Source organism: Meriones unguiculatus, chromosome X (genome assembly GCF_030254825.1).
Source record: "Meriones unguiculatus strain TT.TT164.6M chromosome X, Bangor_MerUng_6.1, whole genome shotgun sequence".
Classification (NCBI taxonomy): Eukaryota; Metazoa; Chordata; class Mammalia; order Rodentia; family Muridae; genus Meriones; species Meriones unguiculatus.
Genome location: NC_083369.1, coordinates 76,012,278 through 76,028,205, shown reverse-complemented (window position 1 = coordinate 76,028,205; position 15,928 = coordinate 76,012,278). Strand labels below are relative to the sequence as shown.

General features: G+C 42.4%; 1 protein-coding gene across 1 annotated transcript in view; it reads left to right on the top strand.

Annotated features, from left to right (window-relative positions):
* The first annotated feature begins 2,272 nt into the window (after positions 1-2,272).
* Positions 2,273-15,928, top strand: part of Kiaa1210 (KIAA1210 ortholog) — a 68,640-nt gene continuing 54,984 nt past the window's right edge. Inside the window, exons 1-3 of the mRNA XM_060374657.1 lie at positions 2,273-2,321; positions 6,086-6,251; positions 10,099-10,225. Coding sequence (XP_060230640.1) covers positions 2,273-2,321; positions 6,086-6,251; positions 10,099-10,225 — 342 coding nt within the window. The remainder of the gene's footprint in view (positions 2,322-6,085; positions 6,252-10,098; positions 10,226-15,928) is intronic.

The window sequence follows — 15,928 nt, the reverse complement described above, 5'->3', positions numbered from 1 at the left end:
AAAAGTCAACACTAAATTTTACCAGTGTAAAGAATTCAATCTCTAAAACCATACCAATTTAAAATGAAACTTGTCTTCTTAGTCTAAAAGGATAGGATGATAAACAGAATTTATTATGTCTAAGAGGTTTTGTAAGTTCTTTTACCCTTGGCCACACCATGTGGCAATTTCAAGATGGTGGAGTCAAATCACATGGCAGGCCACATGTTTGCTATTTAAAAACATCTGTGTTTCAAACACATATGCACACATATATGTTCTACACAAGAGTTTGAATTTAAACTTTAAACATACCCAATAACTCTTAATCTATAACCAAGACATAGAGAGCACATTAACTATTTAATATCAGTCAGAAATAAACATGTAATGTCCATGCATACATTTAAAACAGACAAAACTTTCCTTACTTTCTCTAGCTATAATTTCAAGCACTTTGTTACTTGATAGCAGTGTGGCCAGGGGTGCTACATGCTGCAGCTGTCCCGTGGTATGTCTCTTTGCCTTTGCCCTCTCATGCTGACCCTAGGAAGAGAAGCGACCACCACTACCACCATTCTTCCACCCAAAGGCAAGCATGTACACCTATGGCCATTGTTGTCAACCTGCTTTCCCTCCCAGTAGGCTCTTTTCCACCCACAGCTAAAGGCTAGAGGAGCAGATCATGTGGACCATGGCTTGAGCCACCCTGCCAGGGACCTGTGGCTTGTGCATGAGTTGCCAAGACCCACATTTCTGTTGGCCTAGAACTAAACTCAAGTTTTACCCATGGTTAAATCAATTCAAGAAGATCCACCTTAAAACAGTGACAAGGGGGAGAAAGACCTCCCCTATCAGTGGCCTTGGGGAAGTGCATGGGAGGAGATGAGGAAGGGAGGGTGGGATTGGGAGGGAATGAGGGAGGGGGCTACAGCTGGCATACAAAGTGAATAAACTTCAATTAATAAAAAAATAAATAAATAAAACGGCAAGGGCTGGAGAGATAGCTCAGTGGTTAAGAGCACTGTCTGCTCTTCCAAAGGACCTGGGTTCAATTTCCAGCACCCATATGGCAGCTCACAACTGCCCATTTCCAAGAGATCGGACACATTCATACTAATGCACATAAAATAAAATTAAATAATTAAAAATAAACACGACAAGGACAAGGACATGGACATTCATAAAAAGACACAAAAGTTCCTGGGGAAAACTGGTTGACCAGAGAATTGCAGCAGTACTCTTTGCTGGATCCAGAACCAAAGAACCAATTTGAGAGCTTCCAGGCTCTCCCCAAAACCAAAACCAATGAGAACCGAGGTTCTCCCAAAGAGCTGGCAAGAACATCTTCTGCACCTCGAGCTGGGGGATTTAATGTGAGTCTGCCAATCCTGAGGGCCAGTTCCAACTACTTTTGCCAAAGGAAACCAAAACCAAAAAAACTAGACACCAGAAACAAGAACACAGACACAAAGAAACACAAAACATAAACCAATATCTCTGAGACACAGACAGACACGGACTGCTCACTTACTAGCCAGTGTTGAGCAACACATGCCAAAGGTCCTATGGAATCTTGGGGATCTGGATGAGCCCCCAAAAGTTATGCCCAGATCTTAAGGTCCCCAAAGACCACCAGGAGCCAGACCATGTATACAAGAGCAAAGAGTTTTACTCGGGCTTAAGCCTGGTCTCTCCATTGTCACCAACACAGTGGATCAGAGAGGAGAGCGGCTACATGGCAGGGTTTTTATTTGGGGTTTGAGCAAGAACCCGGAATTCCCAGCTTAGCAGTTATAGGATTGGATGATATTCAGCAAGGAAAACTTTTTACAGAGTGATTGGCTAACTAACGTACCAACATTGAGTGAGCTATCTATAGACCTCAGGTATGTTAGGTCAGTGGGCTGCCCAGCACAGATGCCCCACCCTGAGATAAGATACCTTCCCATTCTTGTGGTTCTTCCAGGTTATTCCTTGGGTAGGGCATTTTATGGTTTTCTTTTTACTGGAGTTGGTGACCTATGGCTTAATTCCTGGGACTGATGACTTTTGGGGTCAGGCCTGGTCCTTTCAGAGTAATTCTGTGTTTTGTTTTTTTTTCACCACAAATCCCCCCATTAAAGAAATTAAAAGTAAACGATAAGGACATGCCTGAGCACGTTATACTGACACCCTAGTTGTGGACTTACGAGTATCCCTAATTTGAGGGCAGCCTAGGCTACAGAGTGACACCATGTTGTTTTTAATGCCCACAGTATCCTAGACTTAAACATTTAAAAGGTTAAAAGAGATGGTGAAGCCTGAGGTGGTGGCACAGGCCTACAATACCAGCCCCAAAAGTGTGGCAGCCAGAGGATGGAGTTTAAGGACAGCCCAGGCTACATAGAGAAGTATTATTTTAGAAAAAAAAAAAAAACATACGAATTCCCTACATTTAAAAAAAGGTTAAATAAGAAGGTCAAGCCTTAGGAGGTGGCAAAGGCCCTTTAATAGCAACACATGTGGTGTGGAGGAAGGAGGATCAAGGCTACATCTTGAGACCTTTTGAAAAAGGCTCACAATTTCAATCTTAAAAAAATAGAGGATAGCAGGGCACAGTGGCACATGCTGGTAGTTCCAGCACTTGGGGAGGCAGAGGCAGGTGGATCTCTATGAGTTTGCAGACCAGGCCTGCAAAGTGGGTCCAGGATAGCCAAGGCTACACAAAAAACCCTGTCTCAGAAAAAAAAGGGCAATGCCTGTGTTGGTGGCACAGGCACCAACTGTGCAGGGTGATAAGTATGGATCTATTTGCATTTTTCTACATGCAGATATCCAGTTAGACCAGCAGCATTTGTTGAAGATGCTATCTTTTTTCCATTGTATGGTTTGGGTTTCTTTGTAAAAAATTCAAGTATCTGTAGGTGTGTGGGTTTATTTCTGCTCAAGTATATAACAAGGACATTTGCTCAAGCATGTTCATAGCAGCTTTAATCGTAATAGCCAGAATCTGGAAACAACCCAGATTCCCCTCAACTGAGGAATGGATACAGAAATTGTGGTACATTTACACAATGGAATACTACACAGCTATTAAAAACAAGGAAATCATGAAATTTGCAGGCAAATGGTGGGAACTAGAAAAGATCATCCTGAGTGAGGTAACCCAGAAGCAGAAAGACACATATGTTTTATACTCACTTATAAGTGGATATTAAACATATAATGTAGGATAAACATACTAAAATCTGTACAACTAAAGAAGCTAAGCAAGAAGGAGGACCCTGGGCAAGATGATCAATCCTTATTCAGAAAGGCAAAAAGGATGGGCATCAGAAGAGGTAGAAAACAGTGAATAGTACAGGAGCCTACCACAGAGGGCCTCTGAAAGACTCTACCCATCAGGGTATCAAAGCGGATGCTGAGACTCATAACCAAACTTTGGATAGATTGCAGCGAATCTTATGAAAGAAGGGAGAGACAGAAAGACCTGAAGGGGACAGGAGCTCCAGAAGGAGAACAACAGAACCAAAAACATCTGGGCCCAAGGGTCTTTTTTGAGGCTGATACTCCAACCAAGGACCATGCATAGAGATAACCTAGAACCCCTGCACAGATGTAGTCCATGGCAGTTCAGTCTCCAAGAGGGGCTCTCTAGTAAGGGGAACAGGTGCTGTCTCTGACATGAACTCAGTGGCTGGTTCTTTGATCACCTCCTCCTGATGGGGAAGCAACCCTACCAGGCCGCAGAGGAAGACAATGCAGCCAGTCCTGATGAGACCTGATAGGCTAGGGTCAGATGGAAGGGGAGGAGTGTTAGGACTGTATAGCAAAGTTACATGACAGGTTCACAAATCACATCACAGGACTGGTTCCACGTGGGAGGTTTATTAAGGGAAGGGGTAAGGGGTCACAGAGACTGTCTCTGGGTAGGGAGAGGGAGAGGGAGAGGGAGAGGGAGAGGGAGAGGGAGAGGGAGAGGGAGAGGGAGAGGGAGAGGGAGAGGGAGAGGGAGAGGGAGAGGGAGAGGGAGAGGGAGAGGGAGAGGGGAGAGGGAGAGGGAGAGGGAGAGGGAGAGGGAGAGGGAGAGGGAGAGGGAGAGGGAGAGGGAGAGGGAGAGGGAGAGAGAGAGAGAGAGAGAGAGAGAGAGAGAGAGAGAGAGAGAGGAGGTGTGATTTCTCTTATAAGGTGACCCAGAGCAAGTGCAGGTGGTTTCAAGTGATCCGAGGTTGGTCCATAGGTGGCCTCACAAATGCCTGATATGCAGTTTGTCAGGTCCCTCTACTGGCTGTAGAGATACCTGCTTATGGATCCCAACAAGGAGGACCTCCTGTATCAGTGGACTTGGGGAGGGGAATGGGAGGGGAAGAGGGAGAGAAAATGGGATTGGGAGGGGACAAGAGAGGGGAGATACAGCTGGGATACAAAGTGAATAAACTATAATTAAGAAAAATAGATAAATTAAGAAAAAAAATTTGAGGTTTATTTTTTAACCTCTAGATTTCCCTCGATTTACAAAATTAAAACATTAAAAGGCAAAGCCAGGCCTGCGTGGTGGCACTGGCCTCCAATACCAACACTAGGGCAGTGAAGACAGAAAGATGGAGAGGTTTTTGGCTAGCTTGAGCTGCAGGAGTTTGTTTGGTTTTATCTCCTACAATTCTAGATTTAAATAATTAAAATATTAAAAATTATTAAATTGTGAAAAATTTTAAAATAAAAAAAATATTTCAAATGAAGGGCAAATCTAGGGTGGTAGCACAAGCTTGCTATACCAGCCATTTGGCTGCACAGACAGGAGCCTCTGTTTGAGGCCACCCTGGGTAACACAGTAAAAACCTGGTTTTCCCCCCTCATCATTTCCTAGATTTCAGCAATTAAAAGAATAAAGATAAGGCCACATTTGGTGTGAGTAGCACAAAGCCTGAAATAGCAGCACTGGGGAGCCTGAGGCAGGTGAATCATTATTTTAAGTACAGCTGGTTTATAGTGACATCCTGAGCCTTCCCTCCAACAAGCCCAAATAAAATGAAATAGAAAAAAAAAAAGAGAGAGAGATACAAAGATGAAGGTCAAAAAATAAAATGCAGATGAGCTTTCTCAGTCATTGAAATTTCCAGTCCTGAATTGAGGCTGCCTTAAGACCCCAAGCTGTGATCTGGGTTGTTACTTTCCACTGCAATTCAGACGCCTGCTTACTGAATTTCTTTTTTTTTTCCATAATTTTATTTTTCTCATTAGTTACATTTTGTTAATTCTGTATCCCAGCTGTATCCCTCATTCCCTCCCCAATCCCACCCTCCCTCCCTCCCTCCTCTCCTCCCTGCCCCTTTCCAAGTCCACTAGTAGGGGAGGACCTCCTCCCCTTTCATATGACTCTGTTTTGTCAGGTATTTTCAAGACTGGCTGCAAAGTCCTCCTCTGTGGCCTAACAGTATTGCTCCTCCCTTGGGAGGTGGGGAGGTCAAAGAGCCAGTCATTGAGTTCCTGTTAGTAATAGTCCTTGTTCCCCTTACTATGGGAAACCAATTGATTACTGAGCTATCACGGGTCACATCCGAGCAGAGGTTCTAGGTTTTATCCTCTCATGGACTTTGGTTGAGTGTCCATCTCAGAAGAGACCCTGTGCACCTGCTTACTGCTTTCTTTCTTTCTTTCTTTCTTTCTTTCTTTCTTTCTTTCTTTCTTTCTTTCTTTCTTTCTTTCTTTCTTTTTCTTTCTTTCTTTCTTTCTCTCGTTCTTTCTCTCTCTCTCTCTCGCCTTCTTTTTCTTTCCTTTTTTTCTTTTTCTTTTTCTTATCTTTATTTCTTTATTTTTCCAGACAGGGTTTCACTTTGTAGCCCTGGCTATCCTAGAACTCACTCTGTAGACCAGGCTGGCATCTAACTCACAGAGATCTGCCTGCCTCTACCTCTCTGAGTGTTAGAATTACAGGTGTGTGCCAACACCATTTGATGCTTACTGAGTTTCCAAGGGTGCCACAAAAAAATGAATAGTGCTATGAGTAACAGAGGCAAAATCTGCAAGACACCTGGGATCACAGTTCTCTTCCTGCCATAGGGCTGTGTCTCCCCTCCCTTAACCTCTTCCACTACAGGGCCTCACATCCATTTCTCACTTCCAGGAAAGAAGAAATCTAAGTTTAAAGCCTTTAAGCTGTTTTTTGGCAAGAAGAAAAAGAAAGAGACAGAAGATGTTCCAGAAGGGAAACTTCTAAAGCCAGGATTTTCCACCAGCACTGTTAGTGTGTCTTCTCTGAAGCCAGTTCTGGAAACAGAAACGGAGAACAAGTAAGTCCAGATGGCGTCAAGGGCTGGGGATCCAGCTGGATCCAAAACAGGCACAAGCAGGTAGAACAGACTCCAGGCTTACTCTTCATGAGGACTTTGTGGTCCATTTCATAAAGTTGGGATGACCCAAGTCATGCACAGGTTTGGTCTTTTGGCCTAGTTTGCTTGCCTTACCCTTAAGTTGCAGATCTGGACAATAGGATCCAGATCTTATAGTAAGGAATAAAATCTCAGGATGCTGAGCAGTTTAGCATAAAAGAGCTTAAGCATAAAATCTTTTGTTACTGTAAAAGCACACACACAAACTAGCAAGCTCAATCCATTTTTCATCCCCCTCAGGACAGTGGGTGGTCAAAGGGATATGGGGAGGATTCTTTGGCAGCCACTCAATCACACCCATTCACATTCTTACATGTGGTGCTTCAATTTAAACTTCACATTTCTCTTTCATTGGGATATCCTGTACCTGCAGCTGTCCCTGGATCAATCAAATCCTTCTATGGTACACCCTTTAGGCCATTTCTCATGACATTAAACTGCAGATATCTAAAGGTGCCACAGAGTTCATTACTGCTCCTAGCCACCCTCTGAGTTTCTGCCATGCTGCAATTCCAGCAATATTCCACCAAATACTTCCTGTGGCATGAAATATGTATATGGTTCTTTAGTGAGTATACCTACCATGAGTACTTTCAGATAGCCTTGCCAAGGGGAAGGGTGTTGGATAAAAGGGCTTATTTCATACCTTACAAGCAATGCCATTGTAGAACATTGTCTCAGAGTTCAAAGCAAGACTATAACCAGGCTGTCTAACACCAGAGGGGTGGGTAATGAGGAGCTGTCTGCTTTACCTTGCATTGTTTCTGCATGGTAATGGCCATTTCTACAAAAAGTTTAACTTCTTACTCCAAAATGGTCCATTATCTCTGCTGTATTTGCCACACTAAGAAATGTTGAGAGAGACAAAAAAGGGGCAAGGAGAGAGAAATATTTTTGAAAAGAGCATAAATTAAATAGAGTATAATTTAAGAACCTGAAGATCACAGGCTTTGTCCCTTGCTTAATGTTCTAGGACAAAAACCTTCAAGAATGTCACTTAGGAAGAGAGTTCAGGGTTTTTAATCCATCTAAACAGTCAGTCATAAAGCTTACAGCCAGCTGGTTGTGGTGGCATAAGCCTGCAATGCTAGCACACAAGAGCCAGAGGCAGGGTGATCTTCACATGTTTGAGGCCAGTTTGTTCTACACAAAAAGTTCCAGGCATAAAACCCTGTTTCATCCAACAGACAAAAACAAAAACAAATGAACAAACAAACAAACAAAAAAACTAAACATTTTAACATAGTATAACCCAAAGATATACTAGTTTAATATTTCCATGTTGAGGTATGATAGTAGGAAAATACTTGTCTTTCCTATAATTGAGCCATTATGTTTCTGTAAGAATAAAAATTAAAAAAAAAACACTGTAGGTATAACAAAAACACTGCAGTTCTTATCTATGCTAGTCTTGAATCTGAGCAGAGGTGTTTCAGTGTTCACTGGCACTGTGTGGCATGCAGACTGCAGAGTGCATGTGTTCCATGTTCAGAACTAAGACTGTAGTGAAAGCTCACAATGCCACATGGATTCGCACTACCAGAAACACCCCATATTTATTATGCAGTTGATTTCAAATTATGTTTTTAGTCATTGTACCTTTCCAATTGTGTAAACCCATACAGCATTGTTACTCACAGTTTAAAACAACAGGGCTTTATGGTCACCATTCCAGCATGGATAGTGGAGGGGGATTTTGAGGCTCTATCTGTAGCTGAGGAGCTACTGGCAGTTAATGGCTAGTAGAGAGTGTCAGTTTTTAAGAGGTGTGTTCTCTGGTAGGTTGTGTCCTGGTGGACAGCCCCATATCCTGTGTATATGGGATGAATTAACTGGAAACAGTGGATTTAAAGGGTGGCCATGCAGAGAAGAGGGAGAAGTGGGAAAATATAGGGGAGTTGAAGAGGTAGGGGGTGAATACTATTTGGTTATTGAATCCCAAGTGGTCCACCCTGAGAACATAAGCAAATAAGCAACAGTAAATGGTCTCATCGGTTTATTTTTTTAATATTTATCATTTATTTATTTATATATGTAGTAATAGTAATTAAAGAAATAAGCCATGAATGTGAGAGGGAGAGGGCATGGGAGCGGCTAGGGGGAAGAAGGGAGAGGTGCAAATATGTAACTATATTTAATTAAAAATAAAATAAAGAATATGGAATATATTGCATGACATTCTCAAAGAATAAAGTAAATAAATAAGTTTTAAAAGAACAGGTTTTCTATCAAAAAGAAGAAAAAAAGGAACTGTCCTTTAAGCAACCATCTTTAAATGGAGACTAGAGAAGCAGATGGAGCTTTAGGAGTAGCACTTACCCTGTAGTGAGGCTGCCAGGGTTCAGGCAGTGAACATGAGATGCTGACAAGTTCATGTAACAAGGAGTAGAACAAACTCACTTGGAGGCAGCTTGAGATGTAACAACATAGAGGGAGTGAGGGTCCTTTGCATTGCTGCACTAGCCTACTGCTTGCTCTCTCTTCCTGACTTCTCTCCTTCCACTACTTCGTTTCTGAGTATTTAATATCACTCTCAATCTGCATTGTCAAGTGTCCACACCTGTATGTTGACTGGTTGGCAAACATAGTCCCATGTCCCGAGAGCATCTTTTGTGCCATTTTCTGTCCTTTTGTTTCTAACATTTCTCCAAGTTATTTCGACACACACTTGCCATTCTTGATTGGAAAGCATTTTTAGTTGACTCTGGGTAGGGAATGCATGAGTGGTGCATAAGGATGATTCCTAGAATAGGATGGATGTTTCCTTAAGGTCTTGAGAACAACAACAACAACAGCAACAACAACAATAAAAAAAATTAACAAAGAAAAAAAAGCCTATATCTTGGGACCTATTAGATGGTTCAGTGGGTAAAGGTGGTTGTTGCTAAGCTTCCAAGCTGAGTTTCATTCTAGGCACTTACGTGGTAGAAGGAGAGAACTGACTCTCCAAGGATGTTCTCTGACCTATCTATGTTCACACACACACACACACACACACACACACACAAAATAAATAAATAAATGTAAAAAAATACAAATAAAAAGACAAAACAAATTAAAGCAAAAACACCCAAGGGAAATTTTAGTGTGAAAGATTTTTTTAAGAACCCCTTTTAATTTCTGAAGATTGTTGGTACTGAATTGTATGTTATATGGGTGAATTGTATGACAAGCCCCTCTCAGAATTTATCTGTAAAACATATACAAACAATTTCATTACTTCTTTTAATATTGGAGGTTATGATATAATTACATCATTTTCTTGTTCCCTTTCCTCTCTCCAAGTCCTTCCGTATACCCCTCATTGCTTTTATAATGATTATGAGCTATAACAAAAACTAGCATATACACATGGTTTTAAAACAGTAAAATTAAACCAAAGCACAAGGCAGAAAATGAAAAACTCTCTCATTTCTTTAGGGTCCTTCTTCAGAGGGACTAACTACTAATAGTCTGACAGATATATACCCAGCCATTTTTTTTTAACATAAACTAAACTATATATGAATGTATGTATATAGGTATGTATGTATGTGTGTATGTATGTATGTATATGTGTGTATATGTTGAATGGGTCTATATTTTTCTTTATTCTCACTCCACATCTCACAGATGGTTTTCTGTGCCAGCACACATGCATCCCTGTGCTCCTTCTGAGCTCTCTATGGTATCTATAGCATGAAAAAACCTTGTACTTCAATTCTTAATTCCTTGGACTGCTTTGACAAGACTTTTCCTTTCTACATAGGCCTAAGAGCAGCATGGGAGTCAAGGCCATATCCCATGAGAGTGTCTTCTGTTTGGAGCCTGAGCCTGAAAAATCAGCAAGCAACCAGCAATCTTCCATGCAGGCCCAGAGAGGCAGATCACTAAAGGTAACAATGAAATTGACCTCAGTCCCGAGACACTCTTCTTCTATCCTGCCCCCTCCTGAAAGGAGGGGGGATTTGATCCTGCTTACAAGTTGATTCTACTTCACAGGCATATCTTAACCATCAAATAATACAATATTTAAGTAGGCACTTAATTATGTAACTTTGCCAATGCAGAGTGTTGGCTGCTGTGAGTGTATTTATTTAATACACTCCAAGGATGCCATCATTATTTTGATATTTATGTGCTAGCATGTCAACCCCCATGCTTTTCTCTCTCTCTCCTACAGAGATTTCCCATTTCCAGAACTTTGCCTAGAGTCACAGGAACTGATGTCTTTGAAGCTTTTAGTGGATCTCTGGACTTGTATATTCCCAGAAGTAGAATCTGGTTCTCAGGCTCCAATATTACTGAGGTAATACTGTGGAAATTTGTGTGGCATGAACAGCTAAGTCAGATAGACAAATTGTCTTAGTGAGGGTTGCTATTGTTGTGCAGAGATGCCATGACCATGGCAACTCTTATAAAGGGAAACATTTAATTGTTGCTGGCTTATAGTTCAGAGGTTAGTCCATTATCATCACAGTGGGAAGCACAGTGGCATGCAGGCAGACATGGCACTAGGTAGGTAGGCAGCAGGAAGAAGAGTGTGACACTGAGCTTAGCTTGAACATCTGAAACCTCAAAGCTTTCCCCCAGTGACACACTTTCTCCAACAAAGCCACACATACTCCAGTGAGACCAGACCTCCTAATAGTGCCACTCCCTGTGGGCCATTTTCATTCAAATCACATTTTATTCTCTGGCCCCCATAGGCTTTTAGCCATATCATAGTCCTAGAATAGGATGGATATAGGGGGACTTCAAAAGTCCTCATAGTCTATCACAGTATCAGCACTGTTTAAAATTTCTAAGTTCAAAGTCTCTCATGAGACTCATGCAATCTCTTAACTGTAATCCCCTATAAAATCACATACTTCCAACATATAGTGGCAGAGGATATACATTACCATTTTAAAATGGAGGAAAGGGAACATAAACAAGTAACTACTGGACCAAAGCAAGACTGAAAACCAGCTGGGCACACTTCAAACTCTGCATCTCTATGTCTAATGTCAAAGTGCTCTTCAGATCTCCAACCCCTTCCAACTTTGTTGACTGCAACACACTTCTCTGTCTTGGGCTGGTTACACACCCTGTTAGCAGCTTTTCTTATCAAGTGTCCCATAGCTTTGGCATCTCCAACATTTTGGGGTTTCCAAAACAATTCAGGCTTCACCTTCACAGCTTCACACAATGGCCTTTCTGGGCCTCCATGCAGGGACATCCCTGAAACATACCTGGCCTCAGTGGCTTTCCTTAGCCACTGTGGGAGATTCCATAAGTCCTTTCTTCTACCCTTGACTCTAAAACCAGAACCATGTGCCTGAAGCTGTCACGTTCTGCTGCTTGCTTGGGCTGGAACATGGTCCCCTTGTTCAATTACATCTTCACCAGCTTTCTAGTTTTGATGGTTTCCTTCTGCTTAAACTTGGCTGTCCCGGAACTTGATTTGTAGATGAGGTTAGCCTTGAACTCTGAGATCCATCAGCCTGTGCTTCTGAGTACTGGGATTAAAGATTTGTACCACCATGCCTAGCCCTGAGAATCTCTCTAATTCCATTTCACAAGTGGGAAGCTGAGCTGGGTGGGGTCTTGCTCTGAGATCACCACTCACTTTATTCCACTTAGCAAGAGGGTTTTCTTTCATCTGTTTACACTTCCTGGTGCCCCCTTTCTCCTCCAACTGTACATTTTGTATTTTTTCTTGCCCAGATTGATCCTTTTCATTATAGATCTGCATAAGACTGGCCACTAACAGCCATGTACCACAGCCAATGGTAGGCTCTGCCAAAGCAGGTAATCCATAACCCTTCAATTTAGTCTCAGGCAGACTCTTCAGTCAAGGGCAAAAAGCAGCCACATTCTTCACCAAAATATCACAAGAATGGTGTCTAGGCAACATACTAATTTTCTTCTTCCCTGAAAGCTCTTGGGCCAGGCCCACACAGTTTAAATCACCTTTCAGTCTCTCTGTCTTCCATGCTCCTACTAAGATGGCCCATTAAGTGTCACACAGAGCATGCAGCTGCTTTTCTAATCCAAAATTCAATGTTCACATTCCTCCAAACAGAAGTATAGTCAGGCCTGTCAGAGCAGTACCCTAGTCTGAGGTACCAACTTTTGTTTTAGAGTTTCCATTGCTGTAAAGAGACACCATGACCATGGCAACACTTATAAAGGAAAACATTTAATTGAGGCTGGTTTACAGTTCAGGGGTTTAGTTCATTGTCACTATGGAGGGAAGAATGGCTGAACTCAGGCAGTCATGGTTCTGCAGAAGGAGCATGAGTGTTCTATATCTTGATCAGCAGGTAGCAGGAAGAGAGAGTGAGCCACTAGGCCTGGCTTAAGCTTCTGAGACCTCAAAGCCCACTCCTAGTGACACACTTACTCCAACAAGACCACATCTCCTAATAGTGCCACTCCCTAAGGGTCTATGGGGGACATTTTCATTCAAACCACCACACACAGGTCTTTGCTTGAATCTTTACTCTGTAACTTACTGGCTGTAAGACCATACTCTAGCTGCTTAACTTCTCTGAGCCTTCCTTTCCTCATCTACAATACACAGTATTAATAGCCCCCTCAAAATTTTGCTTATGATGATTGAGTGAAGTCATTTGAAGGCATGGAGAGAGAGCTTAGTGGTTAGAAGCACTAGATGCTCTTCCAGAGGACTCAGGTTTGATTCTCAGCACCTACCTCATGAAACCTTACAATCACCTGTAACTACAGTTCCAGGAGATTTAATATCTTTCTCTGACCTTCATGGGTACCAGAGCCAAGGTGCAGAGACATACATGCAAACAAAATGTTCACATATGTAAAATAAACATAAATATGTTTAATAAATGTTTTTTAAAAGAAATTATTCAAGACCACCAAGCTAGAACATTGTTCACTTAGAAATGTGTTTCAGGTGTGTGAATTTCAAAATCCACAGGTTTCCTATTACCCCACTTTCAAACATGCTCTAATTTTTCTGTGCAGACACAGCAGCACTCTTATGGTCCCAGCAAAGTGCGTCATTTACATAAGACAATCTCTAACTTTCAGCTAATCCTAAACTTTTAAGATGCATTCATTCCTCAGCCAGACACTTCTGTAACTCTGATCCAGGATTGCTTTCATGGAGGAGGAGTAAATGCCAGGACATCTGCTTTTACCAGCTTGTCTTTCATTTGTGGGTGGGTTTCTGCCCAAGCATCCTTGTGAAACTGGGCAGGCTGCACAAAGAAGGCATTCTCCACTGGGAAAATATTTTGGTTTGGTATTTGGTAGAGAGTAAGTCAGGTTTACTTCTGAGAGGTCTGTTTGAGGCTTCATGTGACGGACTCTGGTTTATGCAGCATGTGCAAATTCTGCCGGATACTTTAATCTTGAAGGGCAGAGAAGCCAGCACTGAGGTAATAAGCAGAGGATGAGGCTCTGTGGCTCGGGGTCCCTAGCATTAGTGGATTGTTGTCTTCTTGCAGCATACTATGGAAAGCCTATTCTCTTATACTTTCTGATATATGGCCCAAAATAGCAACACCAGCTTTTGCATGCCTATAGTTACACCCCTTGCTCCCTCATAGCCATGACAAGGGCCATGGGTTGTTTCTTATATTTGGAAAGAAGCGGCTTGACTCTCCCTCCTGTTTTAGTCTCAGCAACAGAAAAACTTATGTAGCAGAGACATTCAGTTAAGAACTGTTATGCCTAAGTCTTGCAGACCACAAAGACCACCAAGGAGCCTATTCTGATGGAAACACAGTAGGATCTTTATTACATGCTCAAGCTCAAACCCTATTTCATTTTATTAATTACAGTTTCTTCACTTTGTATCCCACCTGTAGCTCCCTCCCTCTGTCTTCTCCACCCATGCCCCTCCCTCAGTATACTGATAGGGGAGATCCTCCTCTCCTTCCATCTGACCCTAACCTATCATGTCTCATCAAGAGTGGCTGCATTGTCTTCCTCTGTGGCCTGGCACAGTAATGCCCCCCTGAACGGGAGGTGATTAAAGAGCCAGCAACTGAGTTCATGTCAGAGACAATCTTTTGGGTTACAACAAGGGGTTTTTACTTAAGGTTACAGCAAGTTTGGGAAATTCCAGCTTAGCAGTTACACAATTGGGTGACATTTAGCAAAGATAAGCTTGTTACAAAGTGATTGGCTAACTAATGTAACTAATATTTGAGCTCTCTATAGACCTCAGGAATGTTAGGTATTTTCTGTGCCATGAATGTTCTACCACAAGGTCTGTGGCCTGTCCAGCACAGAGGCTCCACCTTGAGATAAGATACCTTCTCATTCTTGTGGTTACCTCCAGGCTATTCCTTGGGTAGGGAATTTTATTGTCTTGTTCCTGGAATTGGTGACCTATGGCCTAGTTCCTGGGACTGGTGACATTTTTTTGCGGGGGGGGGGGGGGGGGAGGAGTCAGGCCTGGTCTTCTCAGAACAAGAGTTACTTTTTGAGAAGATTGTGGAGAAATATTCTGGGGGCTTTTTTTTTTTCCCCGTGATGAAGGAGGTCAGGGAATGACCACCCAAACTGTAAAGGTAAGCTTTCTTAAATGACCGGTGTGGGCCTACATCTCACACACTGGGCCTAATCTTTAATGACTAGGCCCTGAGAAACTTTTGTGCCCAATTCACAAGACCCCAAAAGACCACCAGGAGTAAAGTCCATTGCAAAACACATGAGGATCTTTTTATTACAAGCTCGAGCTTGGGCCCACACCCTCACCAATGCAGAAGTTGAGAGTAGAACTCTATGCTCAAGTTAGGAAGGTGATTACTAGATCCCAGTCCCCCCACTGTGCCCAAAGCAGGGGAATTCCAGCCTGGCAAGTGTCTGTTGGTTGAAACACAATAGGGCATGTTGCATTTTAAACTGATTGGCTGTGAGAAGGCTCCAAAACCATTAACAGTCTGGCTTCCTTTGTTTGGTTAGGGGAGAGGGGCATCTGGGCTGGTTTCCTAGCAACTGTATCTCTAGAGGGCGTGAAAGAAAGCAGTAAGGTTGGTTCTTCCCTGCAGGTGGCTAGACATGTTTCCACCTGTCTGGCCTTTGTTCAGGCTTGTGCTTTAAACTTTAATCCAATAACTCAAAAAAAAAAACAAAAACAAAAACAAAAAACAAAAACAAAACCTAAGTTTTAATTCTTTCATCTTTCAAAACATGTCCAGGGACAGCAGAGGCCTCTGTATTAGTTTTTTTTCTATTGCTGTGATAAAGACCATGACCAAAAGCAACTTGCAGAGGAAAGGGTTTATTTCATCATATACTTTTGTTATGCCTAGATCAAGAGACCCCCGAGAGACCACCAGGAAAATGAGTCTCATGTAAAACACACAAGGGTCTTTATTCAAGCTCAATCTTAGGTCACAATCCCATCCAACATAGCAGGTTGGGAGAGCAGCAGCCAGCTCCAAGGGAACAGGGTTTTTAAAGGGAAAAATTGCAAGCAGGGGATTCCAAGCCTTAAGTGTTACATGATTGGACAAAGGGTAAAGGAATGAAATGCACTTTAACCTAGTTGGTTGACAGCACCTGGCCAAACCACAGAGAAGAACAGATTGCCAGGAGGAGCATTGCGACCCTGGGAACAACTT